Raw genomic sequence first — 24,934 nt, forward strand, 5'->3', positions numbered from 1 at the left:
TAACTCCTCCCTAAGCACGTTCTTCCTGGCACACAGCAGTGGTCTGTTTACAAGTCTTCACCCCCCCAGACTACAAGTCCCTCAGGAGAAGGGCTTTTACAGCCTCGTCTCTGAAACTGCAGCAATTCACCGATATTAGCTGGAATAAATGGAAGTGATTAAAGCAGCACTTTTTAAGGGGAGAAACAGATCCAGTGTCTGCTGTCTGTGCTTTACATTAAAATGAGCCATCAACACTGCTTCCATAAATCTTCCCTACCTCACTGGCTGCCAGGGTAACTACTTTTATCCAACCTTTTGCCACCACCATCAGGGAAGACGCCTCTGCTCACCACTGAAATCCTGTGCAGAATCTTCTAAAGATAGAAAGGGGACTCTAGGTCCTGGGCGATGCAGTGCCCCTGGCTGCTTTTTATTTTTTTGGAATAAGTCCAAAGTTGGTTACTATCTGAACTACCTGGTCCTTCTTGCCATCTTCTCAGACTTGTCACGGCGTGCTATGGTTAACGATGTCCCCTCACTCCGCCTACTGTCCACCTATCATGCAACTACTTCAAGATGGTTCTGAGAGCACAGTCACCCCTTAAGACCCATGGGGGGCTGATTCCACGACCCTCTGGATACCTAAGTCTGGAGATGCTCTCATATAAAAAGGCAGAATAAGCCGGCTCTCTGCATCTGCAGTGAACAGGCAGAACCAGGACACACAGAGTGCTGACTAAACACAGTTTTCACACACACAATGAAGAAGCATGATGTGCTTAAATATGGGCTCAAGATTTCAAATCTTACTGAGGTCATCAGGAGCAATAACTAAATTCACAGAACATTTAGGTTGTTTCCATGCCCATTGACAGATGAATGGATTAAGAAGTTGTGGTACATATACACAATGGAATACTACTCAACCATGAAAAAGAACAAAATCATGCCATTTAGAGCAACATGGATGGAATTAGACTCTTACACTAAGTGAAGTAAGTTAAAGAGAGAAAGACAAATACCATGTGATATCGCTTACATCTGGAATCTAACATGTGGCACAAATGAACCTTTCCACAGAAAAGAAATGCATGGACTTGGAGAACAGACTTAGGGTTGCCAAGGGGGACAGGGAGGGACTGGGATGGCCTGGGGTTAAAAGACGCAAACTATTGCATTTGGAGTGGATAGGGAAAGAGATCCTGCTATATAGCATAGGGAACTATATCCAATCACTTGTGATGGAACATGATGGAAGATAATGTGAGAAAAAGAACATATACGTATGTGTGTGTGACTGGGTCACTTTGCTGTTCAGTAAACAATTGACAGAACACGGTAAACCAACTGTAATGGAAAAAGTAAAAATCACTTAAAAATAATAGATACATTTAAAGAACAGAACATGTACTGACTCAAGTGATTCCTCATCTAGAAGAACTTCTTTTTTTTATTTGTACCAACTCTCAAGACTTTTTTTTAAGGGGGTGGCGGGGGGGGGTCTGGGTTGAGAGTTGTGAAAGTGGGGTTTTATTTTTCCTTATGCCACCTCCTCTCTGTATGTGCTTGAATGGATCCTTTCCATAAGACTCAAGCTGTCTAATGTCCTTCAAGCAAAAGAGTTGGATTAGATACAGTATCTCTGAGGTTGAGTTTCCTGGAAGCAGAGACTAAAAGGGGGCTTTCTGTGTGTGTGATGTGTTGGGGGAAGCTCTGGGCACAAGGGAGGGGAGGATGCAGGAGGAGCTTGAATAGGGATGTGATCTCTGCTGGTGACCTGCATGAGCTTAGCCCCATGCAATGCTCTGGAAGCATAAATTGCACTAGAGCGGATCCCATCAGAGGGCTGGCCTCCTGTACCCCCAGGGGTGAGCCAAGGGCCACAATTTGCCCTCATCAAGGAAGGAAGATACACTGTCTTGCTGGCAAGATGGGGCCAGGGGTGGAAGGCTAGCCTCTCCAGGGAGCAGCTGTAAGCTATTAGCAGCTGATACAGGAGCCAGGGGGCTGGCAGGGTGAGGGACAGAAGGTCAGAAGAGCGTCTCCTGAGAAGAAGTAGGTGTCTACAACATTTTTCCAATATTGCGGAGAATCCCAAAGAAATCAGACATTCTCCTAAGACAGATGGTGGCAAAGATACCTACAATGTCAAGAGTATGAGTTTTATGCATCTACTGCGGTGATGTGGACAACCTCACACAGATCTGAAACTTGAAGGAGTTATAGAAATCTTTGATTAATGCAAAGACGGAAACAAGGTCATCGTTAATAGAGGCCATATGAGGACAGACAACAAACTCTGAAAATACAGAGTCCAGAGTGAGCGGAAAAGAAACGCTGCAAAGTGGCCAACTTCAGAATTCTGGAAGACTTCGAGCTTAGACAATGCACCAGAAGTATGTTATGTAATGATCTGACAAAGCATTGCAGCAGGCATACTACTATTTTCCCTGGTACTACTGTTCATACAAAAATGTCTCTCGGTAATACAGATATGCTCCCGTGATCATTGTCCCAAGCCCAACCCTCAAAACTGTGTAAGAGTCGGATTTCTGGAAAGCAATTCCAACCCACAAGTAGAAAATTCTCCATTTCTGAGTTTATGCAAGCAGGGTCCACTGACACTTTCATTAGTTTCTCTATTTAGCCCTAAAGTTTTAAGCCCATGTGCTAAAACATAACCAAGGTAGGTCAAACAATGAAATTTGATGATTCTATGCCCCCCCCCTTTGTCTTTTTAGGGCCACGCCCACAGCTTATGGAGGTTTGTAGGCTAGGGGTTGAATCGGAGCTGCAGCTGCTGTCCTATACCACAGCCACAGCAACACCAGATCCGAGCCATATCTGTGATCTACACCACAGCTCATGGTAATGCTGGATCCTTAACCCACTGAGCAAGGCCAGGGATCAAACCTGCATCCTCATGGATACTAGTCAGATTCATTTCCACTGAGCCACGTCGGGAACTCTTGATGATTCTATTTCAAAGGAATAGAAAAACCTCCTGATTTATAATTAAGTTTTTTAAAGTGAGTTGCTTGTACCAAAAACATTGACTGTTTTTTTTTTTTTTTTTTTTTTGGCTGCACCAGCAGCATGAGGAAGTTCCCCGGGCCAGGGACTGAACTCGTGCCACCACAGTAACAAGAGCCACAGTGGTGACAATGCCAGATCCTTAACCCAATGAGCCACAGGAAACTCCAACTTTAACTGTTAAATATAGGACTCCAAAAATGCATGCATGTATGTATTACATTAATACAACATAATGAAATGTATAAGATATGCTATACGCAATATATAAAAATACATATATTTCTCCTATAATGATACAGTGCCCCAAGAAATGAACAAGTCAGTAAGTATTTTCTAATGTGGTGTTAAAATGTTCTAATAGTCACAATAATATAGAATTTCTAAATCATGTACAAGGAGACACATTATATTAAAGACGTGAAGATTTGCCGTGAAGAGCCTCCTGTTTCATTTGGGTCAAATTCAGAAATACTTTGAAACACAGCCAGAGATGCCATGACCCCCTGGGAACTATAAAGGTCAAACTTCAAGATGGCCTTTCTTCCCACTGACTTTCGAAACACCTGCCCACTCTGGCATACAACTTAAATCTCCCTGCAGGCCGAACCGACTCACCAGGGCTTCGTACATTTACCACAAAATTGCTCCTCCAAACATCTGTGAGCCTGGGGCTCAACTGTGGCTGGCTAAAAGTTTTTGATGCACTAATTGTTTGTTTGCTTTTTCTGAGAGGAGAGGCTGGTCCTCCAAGCAGAATGAGCTAATCACCAGCTTAGTTCTCTCTTTTGCCAAAACAAACAGCTTCCAATTACTGCTAGAAAAAAGCCTCTGATCTCTAATCAGCTACCTAAACGAGCCTATCAGTGGTAGTTTAGAGAGTGAATAATGTCCCATTAAGCAAGACTCTCTTCACACTAATAAAATTCTAGAGCCCCAGGGCTGAGGCTGCCAGCAACCTGCTACTCATCTTCCAAGATTCCACCCGCTTTCCCAGTGAGCATACCGAAATCTGGCAGAGAAATAGAGGCGCTTTTGCTATTTTATTACCCTCGGGCTCCTATTTTCCCTCCGGCCCTGATCTTACAGAGCCTCCTTTGAGAAAACTCAGGCAGAGGAAGAGCACACGGCAGATCGGCTAGTATTTGGTGGAATGTCTCTATCTTGCTGGCTCTGAGACTCAGCTCCATCACTGCTGCCATGATGAGCAGACCCCGGGGTGGGGGCGGGGGTCTCCACCATGAATGGAGTGGTTCTCCAGAACCAGGACAGGAGAGGAGGTCACTCTCGAGTTAAAGGAGACTCGCCTACAAAGAGGCAGAGCTACTGGAGGCACACTGCCCCTCTCCGGCCTCTTCATTTGTCTTCCAGTGAAGCTGAGCCCTAAGGGCACAGCAGCTGACTCCCCCCTGAGCACAGCTCATCACTGTACCCCTTGAACACAAAGGACAGCAGTGAAGATCCCTGCCACGACAAATGGACCTAAGCCCTCCTAAGGGTTTGGCAACCCTGACATACAGAACCCAAACCAGAGCTTCAGGCACAGGACCGCTGCCAAAGGCCTGGGGGTTAAGGCACCAACATGCCCATACGGAAACGTTTAGTGACTTTTGCATTTGCGTTTTGTACGTGAAGTCTAATGGGGCACTGGAGCATGTTTCTGGAGGCGTGGTGCCTTGCATCACGCTGCCTCCCACACCCCCCCTTCCATCCCCAGGAAGGCTCTCTGCTGCTGCCCACTCCCTGGCCCCCTAATCCTCCCTACCACTCCCTCCCTCACCCCCCACATTGTTGTCACACTCTGCCCCCTACAGGGGCCTGGAGTGAGTACAAGAAGGGTCTCGGTGGGGCACGCATGCCTTGAGGCATCCCTGAATTTAGTGCTGCTGGCTGTCCCTGGCCCATGCCTGGGAGCATCATGCTCTGCTGGGTGGATGGCCAGCTAGAGTCCAAGACTCCATGGAACAAGCCTATCGCCTATCCCTAAGGCAGGTACCTAACTGCATGCAGCCAGGAGACTGAAGTACACTTGGGGGATTGCCTATTGCTACGGGCTGAGCAGTAGTAGAGGGGGAGACTCCCGGCTCAGGTTCCTGGGGATCCAGCTCAAGCACAATGCGTGGGTCCAGCAGCTGGCTGAACAGGGCACCAGGTGAGTTTCGTGCTGAGCATGTGTGTGTGCTCGCCAGGCCTTGGTACCCAGGATGGTCTACACACATCCTGTAAGATCCCCTTGTGGGGCACCCAATGGGCACACCCCACACTGGGCACTTTGGGGGGGGTCCTCTCTTCCTCCTTCCCACCTTCCTGAGTCTGGCCCCATTTGGGCCCCCCAAGGACGAGCCAGGAAGTCGAAACTGGGTGCTGCTGGGATTCCACACACGCACAAAATGCTCTGATGTTCACGTGTGACACTGGTTCTATACGCCAGCAAGGGTAACAGTGAAATCCGTGCTAACGACTTCCGGTTCAGAGTATTCTCTACAGTCCTGAAGAGCATACATCAAACACCACGACGAGTCGAGAGAGAAGCGTCACAGAACAAGGAACAAGTTTTACGTTTCAGTGTCCTCGACAACCCTTCTGTTCTTCAAATAATGGGCTACATTTTGCACTGGGTCCTGAAATCAGGTAGCCAGGTCTTGAACTCAATTAACCCACTAGCTAATAAAATCCTAATATAAAATAAACTCCAAAACTGGTTAGCTGCCTTTGCTGGGAGCCCAGCCCCACAGTCTATGAGCTTCTCAGCAGCATCTTGTGTCCTTATCAATTAGCAGAGGGTAGCCATAGCACCCTCTCTGTTTGATGGTTGTGGGGATGAAATGAGACAGACTTGTAAGAGACCTAGAACAGTGGTACTTAGTCATCTTCCAGTGAATGTCTGCCCCATTATGACCATCGCTTTCCTTACCCCACCATGTTTTAGAATCTCAACCTTGCTGGGCAGGTGTCCCATCAACGCAATGAGAGACTGGAAGTGATCTTTCCAAGCTACCCACCTGCCAAGCGGGAGAACCTGACACAGAGCCGATCTGCCTGGCTCCCAAGCAAGCCCACTTCCAAGCTCCTTACCCAGAGCTCGGAGGTCAGCTGAACTCGCTAATGTAAGGGAGTCCTTCCCAACCACCTCTGCGGCGTGACACTTGGGAACTTGAAATGGCCACATGCCAAATGCCGTGCACGCAGCATCCGAGAGCTGCGCACTGATACCCTGGGAGATGCTAGCTGCACTGCTTTTCTGAATGAGGGCAGCACTCGTGTAGTGAAATGATGCAGCTCAGAATCCTTCTCCCTTTCAGTATGAAATTCTAAGCTCCTTCAGGTCAGGGACAGTGCCCAGGTAATTCTGGTATCCTTCGTTGCCACTCCCACTTCCAGGCATCACTATGGAGTCCCTTTGCATTCAGGCAAGGCTGAGAGCTACAGGATTGACAGGTGCCATGGACCCAGTCCACAGACCCGCAGGCACCAGGTGTGCACCATCGGCCTTTACCCTCATGCTGCACCTGATGGGGGAGCAGGGCATGGGGGCAGGGAGGTATCTGGGAAAGTGCAGAATTGAAGGCTTAGATCCCAGCCTCCTCTGCAGGCCTGCTGCCCCGGCTCACTGGCCCTGGCAGCTCCAAATCTGTCTACACCATGAGCACACAGGTTGGGATCTTCCAAGCCAAGCCCAGGCAGCTTGCACACCGGCAAGTCCACACACTCGGCTGGCCTCCAGGCTGGCAACAAACTTTCTTCCAGACTGAAAAAGAGACCTGATACTGGGCAGGACTAGCTGCGAACCAACACAGACTCCAGAAAGAGCTTTCTGCTCGGGTTTGTTTGCACAAGGGGGTAGGGGTGGGGTGGGGTGACCGTGATAGAAGGGGCTTTTCCAAAGCTTCCTCCAGCCCCTTAATAAATACCACGTGCAGAGTCATCAGTTGGCTGCAGCCAGATTCCTCCGCACCCTCCTGGTTATGTAAAAAGCAAAAATAAGGAGGGACAGGGAAGCGTCAGGCTTTATAAGGAGTGTGTGCTTCTTTCTTTTCAAATCTTAAAAAAGCTCAATCCCCGCAATTTAGGTAGATGGGACAGGCATCACCAGGGTAGGGTTAAACCTCCAGGAATGGCTTTGCCATTGATGGCAAAAACAGCAGTTATTAAGTCCTAACTGAGTAATTTGCAGCTTATTTCGCCCCAGCTAATTAAAATGTAATCAGGATTGTCTGGCAACGTGTGTATTCTGTCAGCAGTTTTTCTTCCGAAGAGAAATCCTGCCAAGAGACCACAAGAAAAGCCTTTCACGGGAATCGGCTTGATCTAAACTGCTTCTTTAGCGGCTGAAACTGTAAAACAAATAAATTATAGCAACTGACAATGTAAGAAAAAAAAAGGAAAAAAGAAAGAAAGGAGACTTTCTTCCTGGGAAGAGGCGGGGCCGTTGAGCTTGGTTTTGGTGTTTAAACAACAGTGTAGCATCTCCTCAGCAGAGAGACTTTGAGAGCTGGCCAGGCAGTTCTGAACCCAGGTTGCTGTGAGGAGCCCTCTCCAGGACCGCCGCCTATCTCCGCGCAAGAGACCACACTGGCTTTTCCCTTTCCCTGAAAACCCAGGAGGACGGCCGGGCACCCGGAGTTCTCCATAACGCACGGGGTGTCGCTTCTCTGGGCCCCGCAGACTTCTCCGGCTAGTTCACTCTGAGGAACCCAACTTTTAGTTCCTGTGCGCTTTGGCGCGAGGTTTCAACAGCTCTCACGCCAGGATGAACATCCGGAAGGCTTCGAGGATTCGTCCCAAACTCCACGGTCCTTCGTTTGCCTCCGGTCGCAGCTTCATTAGCCCACCCACCCGGGAGAGGCACCCGGTTTATTTCTCAAGGGCAGAGCCTCTGCTCGGAATCCCACCAAGAAGACCCCATCTCCTTCTGGCCTCCGCAGTTTTACCTGCGGCGACAAGTTGGGATCTTAGAGCAGGTGACCAGCTAAGGAGCAGAGAGGAGAAGGCGAGGGAGAGAACCATGGCAGACCAGAGAAATTAAGTTATCTGCGTGAAGGATTTCAGAGCGCGCGGGGGGGTCGCCTGGGGAAGGCAGCTTTCGAGAACGCCTGGGTCGGGGCCTGGAGCTGCTTTCCTGTGCCCAGCGGCCTCGGGGTTCCGGAGCAGGTCCCACGGGCTCCCCAGGGTGGCTCCGCCCAAGGATCCCGGCCCTCCACAGGCGCCAAGTGTGCTGTTCCGTGAACGTTGTACACACCCAACACCCACCCAGGCTCCCCTATCCTCAAGCTGACAGTACCTACGAGGGCTGGGGGAGATAGTAGCCCTGGCAGTCCTCTCAGAGCATCCAAACACGGCACCTCCGAGCCCCACATCCCCGGCAGCCCTTCCCTCACTCTCCGCACCCTTCGCAGGCGAGACCCAGACGCTTTGGGGCTCCAAACTGGGACGCACACGGCCACCATCACCCGCTGCCCCAACTCAAACACGACTTGCCCAAGTGCCCTGCTTGGGGCTCTAAGAGTGGGCTGTGACCTCCCGGCCCGCTGAGCGTGAAAGCAAAGCTCTATGGAGACAAAGTATAGGCACCTGCGGGGCCGGGGCTCGTCGCGAGGGTCCCGGGGCGCAGCGGTGCGCACCTCCCAGTCTCGCTCGCTGGGCGGGCGGCGCCGGGGGCCCGGAGAGCCTGGGAGTTTACGCGGCTCGCCACCAGCCGCGAGTCTCCCGCGCGCAAGTCCCAGGCAACTAACAAAATCACGCTCCCACCCCTGGAGCCCACAAAAAACTGCTCTCCTCTCCCAAAGAAAGGACCCTTCGTCTTCCCCTGGCAAGAAGAGAGTTTGGGAAAGATGCTGGAGGCTTCTTTCTCCTTGAGGGCGCGGGGAAGGGGCTGGAAAGGAGGATTCGCTCACCCCGACTGTAAAAGCCACGCCAAAGGAAAGCCAGATCTGCGGGCTGAGCTGGGCGAGAAGTTTGAGCGCCGAGGCTGGGAGGCTCGCGGCCCGCAGCGCCAGGGAGGACCCGAGCGACGGCGGTTCCTACCTGGAAATGCTGGAAGAAGGCGGAGATGCGCGTGATCTGCAGGCTGAGGCACCTGGAGGCGCAGCGGGCGCGCTGGACGCTCCCGGCGGAAAGCGACTCGTCCAGCCGCCGGGCCGCCCCCGCGCCGGGGCCGGCCGCCAGGCAGCCCCCGGAGGCCGCCAGCCAGAGGCAGAGGGTCAGGGCCGCGCCGGACGCCCCGGGCACCATGGCTGCGGGTCGGGGGCGCGGGCGCCGGGCGCTGGCCGAAGCTCCCAGCTCCGCGCCGGGGCCGCTCTGCCGGGGACCTCGCGGCCGCCGCAACTCAGCTGGAAAGTTCAATCATTCAACTCCGGCCCCGCGCCCTCCCCGCCAAGGCCCTCCCCGCGCTGCCTCCAGGGCGGGGTCAGGGTGACAGGCGGCCGCGTCATTGGCTGAAAGGAGCGTGAGTGACAGGGGGCCCGGGCGGAGGGACGTGGGCAGGTCTGAGAGGCTGCGAGCCCCGCGCTCAAAGGGAGGGGGACGCCAGCAGGGTGCCTGCCGTGCGCCGGTGGTCGGCTCCCACGCGGGCTCCCCCACAGCCGGCTTTCGCTCCTTCCCGGCCCCACCTCCCCTCGCCATCCAGGTAAACGTCAGGTGTGAGCCAGCCGGGGGCTGATGAGAAGGGGGCTGTCTTGGGAAGCTGGGCCTTGGGGTCCCCAAGGGCGTGGGAACAGCTTAAGGAAGGACCGAGCGCCCCTAAGTTCTCGGCTTCCTCCCCAGTTCCGACTCCAGGCTCGGCTCCGCGCCTACTTTCGTACATTTGAATTTTCCTTTTCCCTAGGAGTGGAAAAGAGCTAGGTGACACAACTGTGATGGAGGCAAGACACACAGGGGCCGGGCAGGGACGTCTGACTGACACGTGCCTCCTCGCTGGGTCCCCCGCCTTCTGCTTTCCTTCCTCCCAGCCTCTCTTCTTGCCTCCCTCTCTCTTGCTCCCTCCACTCAGGCATTCCTCCCATGCCTTCCTCCCCTTATTCCTTCCTTATTATCACTTGGAATCCGAGCTGAGCACATAGCAACAGCTGTTAAACAGACCCCCCCCCCCTTACCTTCCTCAGTGTCTGTGGTTCTGCAAGCAGTACCGCCCAGCAGGTGTGACTCATTCAAGACAGACGTTCTTAGACTCTCCCCCAGGCCTTTTTGATTTGGCCTTTTTAGCAGCGGAACAGCCTCCCCCCCACCCGTTGTCATCTTTTCCAATGCTATTTTACCACCTATGTCCCCCGTCCCCTGTCCCCAGCTGGGGCCCTCCCTGCCAGAGAAAGAGACAAGGCAGCCTCTATACGACATCACCCCTAGCAAAGCTTTATGGAGCCCTGAGCTGCACTGGGAAGGGAGGGTGCTCCAGCCTCTGAACAGCCAGGAGACCCTACAGAGAGCTGGGACGTGAAAACTGCTGTGCTTCCCGATCCGGGATACTTATATAACACAACCAAGGCCGGAAGACTCATGCACACGCCTCTGGAAGCAGGACAACTGATATTCCTATGAATGGACACCGCCACATGTCATACTGAATTGCACTTACACATTCTAAAATGTCGACTCTCCATGGATACACAACTGCGTACAGCTGGAGTGTATACGTGCAGGCAGCCTGCTCAGAGCGACAGCGTCAAGCCGCAGTCCTCTGCACAGAGCCTATGGCTGTTTGCAATCCCCAGGCCTCTCTCCCAACAATTCTGCACATGTTCTACTCTAAGATTTTTACATCTTCCTATTAAATGATTACTGATCACCAACTACCGTTACCCTGTTGTACCTATATTTCTCTCTTTTTTTTTTTTACTCTCTTTTTAGGGCCCACCTGCAGCATATGGAGGTTCCCAGGCTATAGGGGGTGAATTGGAACTGTCACCGCTGGTCTATACCACAGCCACAGCAACACCAGATCCAAGCCGCGTCTGCGCCCTACACCACAGCTCATGGCAACATCGGATCTTTAACCCACGGGGCAAAGGCAGGGATCAAACCTGCATCGTATGGTTACTAGTCAGATTCATTTCTGCTGAGCCACGATGGGAACGCCCTATATTTCTTTTACATCACTTACATGTATATTTCTTCATACAATTTAAATTAGCAAAGCCCATAAAATTGCTTAGTATGTTTCCCAGTGCATTTTATAAATCAGAGTTGTTTCATTCAAAAGGTTCGGTAGGCAGAGCCAGCCCCATGGGTGTGTGACCTTATGAGAAGGAGCCACACTTTGGAGAACGTTCTTCTGTCACAAACTGGGTTTTAACTTTGAACCTGGTTCTCTGAATTGTCATTTTGCCCTGGGCCCCACAAATGACACAGCCAGTCCTATCTGTAGCTGTTAGCCTGACCGTTCGTCATGTGAGCTGGAAACAAAAAATTTAGATGTGCGTTCACATGAACTCAGAAGTTTGCTTCACAGATGAGCAGAACTGCTGATGAGAATCTTTTTAAAGTATGTTAACCATACTTAATATTGACTAAGAGCAAAGAAGCTGACCGCTAACCATGGTGACCCCAAGTAGGAAGGTATATGGGACCTTACGTCCATGGAGGAATGACATCTGACGACAGGGGTTGTCTTCTGAAGGTTATCATTTTCAATTGGGAATTGCTAAAAACATTTCCAAAAGCTGTAGAGGATCCTTCCACAGTGTTTGAGTTTTCGAGTTAAGCCAATACTGGGTCTTGAGAAAGCCAAGGATATTATGCATGCCTATAATTTCTTATGCTATCTTTGACTTCTAATTCTGCATGTTATATCATGAAATTTATATTCTAGAAAGGGAAACTAAACATGCTGAGCTTTAAAAAAAAAAAAAAACAGCTTTTAAATGTTCACATGGGGGTTCCCATTGTGGCTCAGTGGGTTAAGAACCCAACCAAACTAGGATCCAGGAGGATGAGGGTTCCATCCCTGGTCCCGCTCAGTGGGTTAAGGATCTGGCATTGCCACAAGCTGCAGTGTAGGTCACAGGTGCAGTTCAGATGCCACGTGGCTGTGGCTGTGGCATAGGCCAGCAGGTGCAGCTCTGATTCAACCCCTAGCCCTGGACTTCCATATGTCTTGGGTGTGGCCTTTAAAAAAAAAAGAGAAAGAAAATAACTGTTCACATGATCACCGCAGTCTTTGAAAAAGCAATGTGTGTGCTGCTTATATGGGTTCCATAGCACATTCATTTCCATGAATAAATGCATTTTATGATAAACCACAAAAGAGAACATTTTATCTGTTTGCACAGAAAGCTTAGGATTAAACACATAGGGCTGCTTTATTATGCATATGTTAAAATACTACCTGTGGTTAGAATGCTTTCTTCTGTTAGAATTATCACAGACATCCTCTGTAATGATGCTGGCCTATTTTAATTGCAGTTTAAAGTAGCATTTAAAAGGAAAATATTTTGGTAAAGTCAGAATAACAGTCAAAATCTGGTATTTTTTCCTGCTTGCATGTGCCCCATGTCTTACGCAGCTCACTCTGCATTGCACAGACATTCCCTAACTTCTGACAGGACTGGGTGAGCCACACCCTACGTTCTTGAAGAGCCACCACATAAGAGGGAACCAGAAGTGGGCAGAGAAGGAAGGATGTTTGGTAAAGGGGGGGGGGGTGGGAATGGCCCAGGTGTGTTGGTTAGAAAGTGCTCAGCATGAGTTTCCTCAAAGCCAGCTTGGACCTCATGGTCTGAATTTGGCTGGAGAAGCAATGACCTTATCATTCCTTTGGTGGGACTCAGACAAATGTGTATCATTTGTAACAAAATTTCGGGCAAGGACGGGTGAACCCATCTCTTAACGAGAGTAGAAAAGGACCGGGATGGACTCATTTCTATCTGTGAACAAAGTTAGACCAGAAGGTGTGACCCAACTGGGTCAGGTTATAGAAGAAACACAAAACAAAGCCTCCATTCCCAGTTTCCAAAAAGTTAGCCATGCGCTTCCTTGCAGTTGATTTGGGTTATCAGTTCCTCCCTCCTCCATCCCTTCCCTCCTTCCCTCCTTCCTTCCTTCTTCCTTCCTTCCTTCCTTTCTTTCTCTCTCTCTCTCTCTTTCTTTCTTTTTTCTTTCTTTCTTTCTTTCTTTCAAGCAGAGAATAAGAGGCCCTTGGGAAGCTTGCTAAAGGCGTGCTCTGGGGCTCCACGTTCAGAAGCTCTGGGCACCTTATCTGGAGTGAGGCAGCCCTGGGAACTCAGCTCTGAAACAACACCTCCCTGATCCTGTAGCTAGGGAACCGCAGACAGGTTGGAGAGAGCACTGATTTAGACAACCTAGGCCCCGTTAAAAACGGAGCGGATGCTTTGATTTCAGTAGCATCGAAGACTTCACCTGGCTTAAAGTACCTTTTGTAGGTATGTGTGTTGATGTGGACTGGACATACCTACCTAAATCCCGATGATATTTTTTTTCCCAAAGCATTTAGCCACAACACCCTTAGACTTGTTTTTTGTTTTTTTTGTTTTTTTTTGTTTTTGGCAGGGAGGGGCAGCTGGTTCTCTTTTTAAAGGCTTTTCAGCTGCTTGGCTAAGGATGAACTGTGAAGGAAGCAAGGTGGGTCTTTCTCTGACATTCCCCACTTGAAAAAGCACAGTGCGAATTGCTGTAAAACTGGAGAAGACAGATACTTTCAACTGATGGCCTTGATGAGTCGTAAACCAAACATGGTCCATGACCACTGGTTATGGGTTATGGCAGACAATGACCTGAGGGCAGGGAGCTCATTTATGGAGCATACCTCATTTGAATCGCTTTCATCTGATAATGGAGAACCGCACATCTTCTCTCAGAAACTGCAGTTAACATCCAGGAAAAGTCAAACGACCTTAAAAACCAAAAAGTGAGCCATGCAAGAGCCTCAGCCCCTACTCACCTCCCCATTTCCATGCTGAGATGTCCGAATTTGGTAGCCAGATCCTTCTAGATCTCTTCAGTAACTGTGCTTTCTGCTCTGCCAGATGTAATTCCCTCCACTGGGCTTTAAACTGCATGATCCAGGGAACACAGAGAGAGCTTTTAAGAAAAAAAAAAAGAGTGAAACATGGGGTGGTCGGATGCAATTAAGAATTGAATGGATAAGAGTTCCCGTCGTGGTGCAGTGGTTAACAAATCCGACTCGGAACCATGAGGTTGCGGGTTCGGTCCCTGCCCTTGCTCAGTGGGCTAATGATCCGGCGTTGCCATGAGCTGTGGGGTAGGTCGCAGACGTGGCTCGGATCCCGAATTGCTGTGGCTCTGGTGTAGGCTAGTGGCTACAGCTCCGATTCAACCCCTAGCCTGGGAACCTCCATATGCCGTGGGAGCGACCCAAGAAATAGCAAAAAAAAAAAAAAAAAATTGAATGGATAGACATCGGATTTGTACCCTTGGTAACACCATTTCAGGCAAGGATGGGGTGAACCTCAGAGGTACAGGTTGCTGATGGCAATTTTTTTTTGTCTTTTGTCTTTTTTTTTGTTGTTGTTGCTATTTCTTGGGCCGCTCCCGTGGCATATGGAGGTTCCCAGGCTAGGGGTCGAATCGGAGCTGTGGCCACCAGCCTACACCAGAGCCACAGCAACACGGGATCCGAGCCGCGTCTGCGACCTACACCACAGCTCATGGCAACGCCAGATCGTTAACCCACTGAGCAAGGGCAGGTACCGAACCCGCAAGCTCATGGTTCCTAGTCGGATTCGTTAACCACTGCGCCACGACGGGAACTCCATGCTGATGGCAATTTTAATCATCGTACAAATGAAAATTTGAGCTCTGTGCAATGGGTCATTGGATATATTCTCTACTTTTTGGAAAAGAACACCCACATCCATTTGTACGATCTGCTTTTTTTTATCATCTTACGAGGTGAATATTTTATTTGGAGATAATTTTTAGTTTCCAAAACATTTTATTCTGCAGCAAGATTGTAAATATTCAGCTACAGTCTATACAAGCTTGAAGGGATTATTTTTACTAATCATTTCGATGTTTACTAGGATTTTTCTAGAAAGTATCAGAACTGTTTTTGCTGACATTTTAAAACTCTTTTTTTTTTTGGCAAAACAAAGAATTGTCAAACATCAGGATTTCAAGCTACTGCTAAGCTTCACTAGTATGTCTCCTTCGCCCTTTCCCCTCCCCTATGTCACCATCCATCCATCCGTTAGTGTGAAATCTGTTTGGGTACCTGTTCTGCCTGCAGTCATGCTAAGAGCCTGTTTTGGATTAAGTCATTCCTAAAGTTTTATTCTGTCCCTGCCATAATTACTAAAATTTAAATAATGACTAGAAAAAAAATCAACTGTATCAGAGTGTGCATTTTCATTTCAACTGTACAGTAATGACAGTGTTCACCTGTGAATGACTTTTCCTTCCCAATCCCTCTGCCCCGGGAATTTTTTTTTTATGTCTTTTTGTCTTTTCTAGGGCCACACCTGTGGCATATGGAGGTTCCCAGGCCAGGGGTCCAATCGGAGCTGTAGCCGCTGGCCTACGCCACAGCCACACCATGTCTGAGCTGCGTCTGTGACCTACACCACAGCTCACGGCAACGCCGGATCCCTAACCCACTAAGCAAGGCCAGGGATCGAACCCGCAACTTCACGGTTCCTAGTCGGACTCGTTAACCACTGAGCCATGATGGGAACTCCAGGAATTTTTAACTTTAGTTAGAGAGTTTTTGTTGATTTTAGTGGCTTACTGAGTATAACAGCTGCTGGACCATGCAAAGGACCCTGCGTTTTTAAAACCCAGTGGTTTCAAAGAATGTTTATCGTCAGTAAAATTGAATGCGTGTCCCAAAGACCAGCCTGATTTTGCCCAAATTCTAATGTTAACAACACTGCAACCAGCAACCACGAAAGAGTCAGGGTTCGCATATCTGATTTTATACCTAAGCTGTAGAAATTGAAAACACAAATAGCCATAAAAGAAATACGGTATAATAGCCAAATACAGTAAAGTAAAATATTAAAAAGTAAGCTGTGCATTTCTGGTTTTTGAGATGACCCAAAATATTACTGGTTTTCCCCCAAATGTGCATTGTTGAGAAGCATAAGCAAGTTAAAGAAATGTAAGCTATATAATTTTAACCAAATATTAAATGACTTGAACTAAAACCCTCATTTCTCACTTCTAAAGGGACTATTTCTCATGTGAAATGAAGAGTGGATTTTTCAGTAAAATTCATATCTAAAATTTTCTAAAATGGAGACTTTTTTAGCTTTTTAAAGCAAAGCTCAAATAAATAATCATATATTTATTCTGATTTTCATTCCCCCTGCAGGTGCTCTTCAGAAATACTGAAACTCTATCCCGTTGAGACTTAAGTGGGGTTTATCTTCTTTGATGTTTTTAAGCCCACTGAAATTTATTACACTGAGCCATGTAAATACCACAGATTTGGAGAGAAGTTTCTGAACACACAAAAAAGGGCAGCTTTTAACAGGAAACAGCGCCACATGCTGGTCATACAAATAAAACTTGAAGGCCGCCGATAGAATCCTCTGTCAGATAACCTAATCTGAGGACGACATTGTCATCGTTCAAGCATACATCCCACTGGGATAATTGCACAGAGGTCGCAATTAATACCAACGAGACTCCTTCCACTGTGGGCTGAAATACAGGAAAGCTTTCCTGTGTAACTACAGTCAAACTAAACCAAATTAAGGAAAGGAGCATAACTCTTCAAAGAAATTTCCCCCTAGCTTTTAAGCACTTCCCAAACCATTCACTACAAAATTAAATGACAAAGACTGGCTGTGTGTGAATTATATTTGAAGGAGCTTCTGTTCAGAACACCTTTGCAGCTTACGTATTGCTTGCTTTTAAGATTTCATAAAATGTGAGACCATGTGTATAAAATTCAGCAACAGGGGAAACTAAAGCAGCACTGACAAGGCTTTATCGTCAGTGTTAGCAACCGAAAGAAGACCCAGACACTGCCTTTCGCCACTCACCGGTCACTCTGGACAAGATGAACCCACACTCAAGAGACCAAGCTAAACACATTGAAGGACTTGAAGGAAGCACTGGGATACCCTCAGTCCAAGGGAAGAGACGGATGGATATAACTAAGGCCTGAAGTCAGACTTTTCTCTTTGGAATCCAAAGGGGCTCAACCACGCGTCCTGTAGGACCAGAAGAAAACCAAACCCAAGCAGGATTTTCTACAGTGGCTCGCTGGAACCTGCCGGAGCGTATTCTTCTCTCTGATGGAACGTGGGTACCGCCAGGTGTCAGACCTCAAACGTCAGTTCCTGCCTTCTCTCTCCATCCAGTGGTTTCTGGAGCTCTTCCTGCCCACCCCTTCTTCAGGTGCTCACACTCCCTCTCACACAAAAGGCTGCCTTTGAGTTCCCGACAAGGCAGGCCAGGCCCCACTTTGCGCGGTGCGCTCTGTCTCCTTCCTAGTCCGTACGTCTCTGGGACACAGAAGGACAACAGTTGGACTATCAGAGGGAAAATGGGGGTTCCCCAAGCATTTATGTGGGATTCCTAGTGGGAATACTTTCCTACACTCCCTCTGGATACTGCATCATGTAGAGAAAGTCCTTGGTGACATTGTCACAATGTCCCAGCACAAAAAGAGAAGGAAAGGACCTGTATTCCACCTGCTTCTCTTTCTTCTCCTGCATGTGATGAGTAGCTACCATACTGGATGATTATAGGCGACAGTCATCCTAGAGAAATTTATTTTCAACATCGTGAGAGTCATACTGCTCTTCACATACGCGAGGGCTACGCTAGGCAAAGCGTCCAGCTGAAGCAAGGATACGGGCAGGTGTGTACCTGGGTCAGAAATACATAATAAGCCGGGGAGGAGGAGCGCTGGAGAGCTGGCTGACTCTGTCACACTGAAGGAATTACGGCTTCCTGGCATTACCAAGAGTGAAAGAAACGAAAGTGATCTAAGCCCGTTTCTGTTTTCGGAGAATTAGGTGCACATGTTTGATGGTAATTTAATACCAAAGACGTTTTACCCTAGATAGAGAGTTTCCCTCCCTGCCAAAAAAATTAACTGAAATTAGAGCTATGTCTGCAAAATGTGAAGTCACGACTTGATCATAATGGCCTATGCAGATGCTAAGGGATGAGGAGAAATGATGTGGTTTGCAGACCAAAAGGCGTGAAGAATATCCGTTTGGAATCAATCTGGTGTTGAAACCTCAGTGGTCCAGACAAGAGGTGGGCTACCTACAAAGATCCCTTCACTTCCCGGCATCGCTCTGCCCTCCCCTTGGAAAACAGGGGACGTAACAGAAACTAGCTCCCAGGATTATTTCCAGGTAATATTGCAAAAAGACTAGGTACAGACCTTCAATTAGTGCCCAGACTAGGCCAGGTAAAGCTAACCAGTGGATATACAAGGAAAGTTTGGGGGTTATTTTTGTCCCCCTTCCTCCCTCCCTCCCTCTCTCTCTTTCTTTCTTTGTGCCACACCTGTGGCATATGGAAGTTCCCAGACTAGGGGTCGAATGGGGGCCGCAGCTGAAGTTTATGCCACAGCCAGGATCAAACTGCATCCTGGTGGAGACAACATCAGGTCCTTAATCCTCTGAGCCAGGGTTTCCAGCACCATTGACATTTGCAGTTAATTTGCCCTGGGGAGCTTCCTTGGCCATGGGGAGCTAATCTGGCTTCCACCCAGTAGATGTCAGTAGCATCCGTCCCCCTCCCCCCAAAAAAATCATGGCAAAGAAAACTGTCTCCACACAGTACCATGTGTTCCCTGGGGGCAAAAGGACACCCAGCTGAGAAACACTGGGTTAGAGCAACGCATCTTTAGTTTAGAAGAGTCGATTCCCACTAATAGATAGGTAAAAACCATTTTTAAATGACTTCTGAAATGGACATTAGTTTCTGAACATGAAAACCAAGTCCACTTTCCAGAATGATTTATTAAAATAGCTTATGTGACAATATAATATATCAATGATGACAGACAGAAATACCCAGGAAAAGTACCATTTGCCTCCCCAGAATATTCAAGATAAGCAGTCAAACCTAGGATATTATCCAAAAAGAATTCACACGGCAGATGTGAATGCTAGAGCCGTTTTCCTGCACCTGGTCAAACACTCTACTTGATTTTAAACACTCCTCTTGAAGTGCTTGCTGCATAAAATTACACCGTGGAGAGTTAAATTATACATTTTATTCTTTGTTTAACTCTTTTTTGGTCAGTTTTATTGAGGTAAATTTACTGAAAATAAAATTAACTCATATAAAATAAAATTTGGAAAAGTTAAATTAGCAATTTGATTAAGACATAATTTTCCCTAACAAAGTTTGCAGCAGTGTAATCACCCATAGGATTGCAATTGAGCATATTTCCATCACCGCCAAGGGCTCTCTTATGTCCTATGATACCAATTTCGTGCCCTCACTTCCAGCCTCTGGCAACCAGTGACCTGATTTCTATCCTTCTGTTTTTATCTTTTCCAGAATGTTATATAAATGACAGTTTGAAAGGCCATGTCTGGCTTTTTTCACTTAGAAAAGTGCTTGCGAATTCAACACATTTGATGCAGGATAATATGCTCCTTTATTTATGCAAGTTTTTTGAACATATCATGGGGGGTGCGGTTTCACTCACAGCCTAAGAATTCTCTGAAAATATTTATTGAGACCCGAAACTAATGGAACTTCATCAGAGCAGCCAGCCCCTCTCTCGGCTTCCCAGCATGCAATGTGGCTGATTTAATGCAGCAACCCGGGTTACAGTTGCCTGCAGGGGGCAGCAAAGGGCTGGGAGGCAGCAACAACCTCTTTCCCCCCCACAGTCAGCAAGCTGGAACTGGGGCCAGCAACACAGTCCCTGGTAAAACAGCTTCAAGCTCAATGTTTCAGAGGACAAGGCTCCGGCAAAACCTGAATTAGGGCCAAGGAAGTGAGGAAGTCCTCAAACCATTATCCAGCATGAGAGAACAAATCAGGGGTTAGATCAAAGATAAATCCAGAACTAGAGGCTAAAGAAACTTTTCCTAAATAAAACACACCATGCCTTCACTTAAAAAAGATAGTCAGTTATATTAAAAATGAAGACCAATCACTCACCAAAAGCACCTTCAAGAGACTGTTACAACGGAGAAGAAAATATTTTCATGATACAACTGACAAAATATTAGAAGATGACTAGGGAATGAATTCCTGCAAATCAATAAAAATAGCATAAACAGACCAAAAGAAAAATAAGCAAAATTATGAACAGTATGGAAAGATAAGAAATATTTCTAAAAGACAGATAAAGGAATGTTCAGCATCACTGGTGATCACACACACAAAAAATCGAACATTAAGACTAGAGTGGACACGATGTAGGCTCTTTCTCTAGGCTACAACTGGAAGTCTGGCTGTGCTCCCTCTTGGAAAACAGGTGGCTCCACAGAAGCTTTTATACATAAGCTGGTGGGGCTGTAAATTGATGCAGTGACTCCAGAAAAGGGTCAGACATCATCTGTAAACAGCCAACCACTCGCACAGCTGATGATCCTTCAGTTACAGTCCTGGGCAACCTCAAAGAAGCTTTGGCACCTGTATTATAAAAACCACACATGAGCAACTTTATAACAACACAGTGCCTATGAGCAAGACCTTGAAACCAACAAAATGTCTATCGATGGAGGAGCAGGTGCATAGACTTTGATGTATGCACATGATGAAGTAGTATACAGCTGTCAAAATAAATTTAGTACTAAGATGTGTACATAAAAGATCAACCTTAAAAATACAACAGCCAAGTGAAAATAACCACCAAGAGATTTAAATGGCAGGATATCCTTTTCTAAAAAAAACTTGAAGACTAGAATACAGATTATCTATTTGTAAGCACACGTGTGCAATAAATCTGTGTTAAGAAAGAAAAGGGAATAGTTGACCTAGACTCCAGCATTATGGTGGAAAAAGCAGAAGGGTTGTTTCATTGTAAAAGATCTAGCTTTTGTTGTCACTAGTGGGATTTGGGGGTGTCCATTACACTCTTAACACTAGCTAATTAAACATCTAGTTGGAATACATAAAATGGGCCATACCTGTAATAATGGTGAAAATGTCCTGGACCAGGAGTTATAATTCATCTGATTTCATGATATTGAAATTTAATTTATCATGTACCATTTTTAAGTGACTAGACATAGTTCCCAGTGTTACATAGCAGGATCTCATTGCTGATCCATTCTGAAGGCAAAAGTCTGTATCTATTAACCCCAAGCTCCCAATCCATCCCACTCCCTCCCCCTCCCCCTAGGCAACCACAAGTCTGTTCTCCAAGTCCCACAATTTTCTTTTCTGTGGAAAGGTTCATTTGTGTCTCATATTAGATTCCAGATATAAGTGCTATCATACAGTATTTGTCTTTCTGACTTATTTTACTCAATATGAGAGTCTCTAGTTCCATCCATGTTGCTGCAAATAGCATTGTTTTGTTCTTTTTTATGGCTGAGTAGTATTCTGTTATGTATATATACCACATCTTCCTAATCCAGTCATCTGTGGATGGACATTTGGGTTGATTCCTTGTCTTGGCTATTGTGAATAGTGCTGCAATGAACATGCAGGTGCATGTGTCTCTTTTAAGGAAAGTTTTGTCTGGATATATGCCCAAGAGTGGGGTTGCTAGGTCATATGGTAGTTCTATGTGTAGATTTCAAAGGTACCTCCATACTGTCCTCCATAGTAGTTGTACCAGCTTACATTCCCACCAACAGTGCAGGAGGGTTACCTTTTCTCCACACCCCCTCTAGCATTTGTTATCTGTGGACTTATTAATGATGGCCATTCTGACTGGTGTGAGGTGGTAACTCATGGTAGTTTTGATTTGCATTCCTGTAATAATCAGGGATGTTGAGCATTTTTTCATGTGCTTGTCACTTATGATGGAGCATGATAATGTGAGAAAAAAATGTATACATGCATGTGTAACTGGATCACCATGCTGTACATTAGGAAAAAAAAAGGTTAAAAAAAAAAGAAACTTCATTTAAAAATAGAATGAAGTAAAAATAACTGTACCAGATACTACATATTTATTTGAGCAACAATTCAGGTCCAGGGCTTCTAGAATAATACCAAATTAAATATCAATTAATATTAAATTAAATTCTTTGTTGAAAGAATGAGTCAAGAAGCAATTCTTTTTTTTCTGGGTGCAAAGTTAGAGAAGAATAAGGCTTAGGAGTCAAATGGTATTCTTGTGAACAACAAGAAGTAAAAAGGTAGCATTCAAAGGACTGAATTATGTGAACCTTGAGAACGTGACAGACTTTGTAGAACGGTCTCGAGTCCCTAATAAGACAATATGACACTGTCAGAAAACTGAGAAGGTAAAAAGTACAAGAGAGCAGCATTCCCACTGTGGCTCAGCAGTAACAAACTCAACTAGCAACGATGAGGAAGCAGGTTTGATTCCTGACCTCACTCAGTGGGTTAAGGATTCAGTGTTGCCCTGAGCTGTGAAGCAGGTCTCAGATGCGGCTCGGATCCCACACTGCCATGTCTGTGGTGTAGGCCGGCAGCTGCAGCTCTGATTTGACCCCGAGCCTGGGAACTTCCATATGCGGCAGGTGCAGCCCTAAAGAAAAAAAAAAAGTAAAAGAGAGGGAACAGAGTCACTGGAGATGAGTTTAAACAACCAGCACATGGAGTCTGCCACTCACGGTATGGTGTCCTGTGTATCTCCAGCCTGCCTACTCATCTCATTGGGGAACCTTGTTTCTCAGCCCCTCACTCTCCTGAGAGAGAAAAAGGGAAGGCTCATTATCATACATATGATGCTCAAAACCATGGCCTGAATGAGGTCACACAGCAGCAAGCGTGGATATAAAGGGAAGAGCTAAAGGCACTAAAGACCATCATAAGCTAGAAAAACAGGTCCTATAAAAATATGGCCTGACCCATGGATGGGGATGTCTGGAAAATCCAGACCTGTAATTTGGGGCAAGTCTTAAGTCATGTAAGAATTGGAAAAGATATCTTCCTGATCCATGCCTCTGTCAGATAATGTAACCTCGTCTGCATCTTTCTATCAGCCATGAGGGTGTTTCTGTTACTGTGACATTATTGCATTGTTTTCTCCACGTGTGTCTGATTTTATCTACCTTTTTGATTACTGGAGTGCATTTTTGTTTGTTTGTTTTTGTTTTTTGTCTTTTTGCCTTTTCTAGGGCTGCTCCCTTGGCCTATGGAGGTTCCCAGGCTAGGGGTCGAATCGGAGCTGTAGCCACCGGCCTATACCAGAGCTCACGGCAACGCCGGATCCTTAACCCACTGAGCAAGGCCAGGGATCGAACCTGCAACCTCATGGTTCCTAGTCGGATTCGTTAACCACTGCTCCACGATGGGAACTCCTGGATTTTCTTTAAACATGATCTTCATGCTACGGGAGGACCACTCATTCATGTGATACAGGAAGGGCGATGGTTCATTTCGTGTATCAACTTGACCACGATACGGGATGCCCAGATGGCTGGTGAGATGTTGTTTCTGGGTGTGTCTGTATGAGCATCTCTGGGAGAGGTGAGAGTATGAAGCAGAGCTTGATCCATGAAAGGCCTGATCAGAACAAAAGGCAGAGAAGTGCATTTTCTGTCTTTCTGCTGGAGTTGATGCATCCATGCTCTTCTGCCCACAGACATCGGCGTTCCTGGCTCTTGAGCTTTCAGATTCAGACCAGGAGCTACTCTGTCCAGTGCACAGAGTCCTCAGGTCTTTGTACTGGGACCTAATTGCACCACTGACTTTCCTGATTTTCCAGCCTGCAGGGGGCAGTTGGTGGGGCTTCTCAGTTTCCATAACCATGTGAGCCAATTCCTATAATAAATCTCCTCTTATCTACCTACTGCCTAATCTACTTTTTTTTTTTTTTTTTGCTTTTTAGGGCCGCATCTGTGGCACATGGAGGTTCCCAGGCTAGGGGCTGAATCAGAGCTACAGCTGCAGGCCTACACCACAGCCACAGCAACGCAGGATCCAAGCCACATCTAGAATCACAGCTCACAGCAAAGCTGGATCCTTAACCCACTGGGCGAGGCCAGGCATCAAAACCGCATCCTCATGGATTCTAGTTGGGTTTGTTAACCACTGAACCACAAAGGGAATTCCCCTATTACTTTTCTATCTACCTACCTACCTACCCATCTATAGGATCATCTATCAGTTATCCGTAAGTCTAATAAAATTTATCTATCATCTATTTGTCTATCTATCTATCTATCTGTCTATCTATCTATCCATCTATCTACCTGTCTGTCTGTCTTCTATGGGTTCAGTTTCTCTGGAGAATCCTAATACATGAACTTCTGCTTCTGTCTCTAACCTCATAATGAACTCTGGAAAAGTTCTGGGCACAGGAGAGGAAGAAAAACAAAACCACAACACTTGCACACTTGCACTAACTTAGTTAAGATAAAAGGAAGTAAACAAATTAGCGATCCAACCAAAAACCAGAAGGTTTAAGTCCACAGCTAATTAGTCTAAAAGTTTTTTAAACTTGTCAACCCACAGGTATTTTACATCTCAGTTTTTATTTAAACAGAGATTATAATGGTTTTATATTTAGACTCGCAGCCCAGCACATTAATAGCATGGGATACTCTATAAATTTTATGATTATTATTATTATTTTGCATATCTGATAAGTCACTGAAATGTTCACCGTAAAGAGGTGGACTTAGAAGTTAAGCGTTGCTACTAACGTGTCAAAACAAAAAAGTAAACATTTTATTCTAATCCAGAATTATCTTTCTGAGACCAGAAACATTTTAAATGCACATTTTTCCACATCTAATTGAAAATTGTTTTACGAAATGCAAGCAAGTACATAGGAAACCATGGAGTAATGGAAGATCGTGGTATCATTTTATTTGCAGATGTTTTAAACACAGAACTATGGTGGCTTTAATTTTTCATGTTGCATCATTTG

General features: G+C 46.7%; 1 protein-coding gene across 1 annotated transcript in view; it reads right to left on the bottom strand.

Annotated features, from left to right (window-relative positions):
- ANOS1 (anosmin 1) overlaps window positions 1-9,348 on the bottom strand; it is a 197,290-nt gene extending 187,942 nt beyond the window's left edge. Inside the window, exon 1 of the mRNA XM_047764056.1 lies at window positions 9,040-9,348. Coding sequence (XP_047620012.1) covers window positions 9,040-9,246 — 207 coding nt within the window. The 5' untranslated portion in view covers window positions 9,247-9,348. The remainder of the gene's footprint in view (window positions 1-9,039) is intronic.
- Between the last annotated feature and the right edge of the window lie 15,586 nt (window positions 9,349-24,934).

Source organism: Phacochoerus africanus, chromosome X (assembly GCF_016906955.1).
Source record: "Phacochoerus africanus isolate WHEZ1 chromosome X, ROS_Pafr_v1, whole genome shotgun sequence".
NCBI classification, from domain to species: domain Eukaryota; kingdom Metazoa; phylum Chordata; class Mammalia; order Artiodactyla; family Suidae; genus Phacochoerus; species Phacochoerus africanus.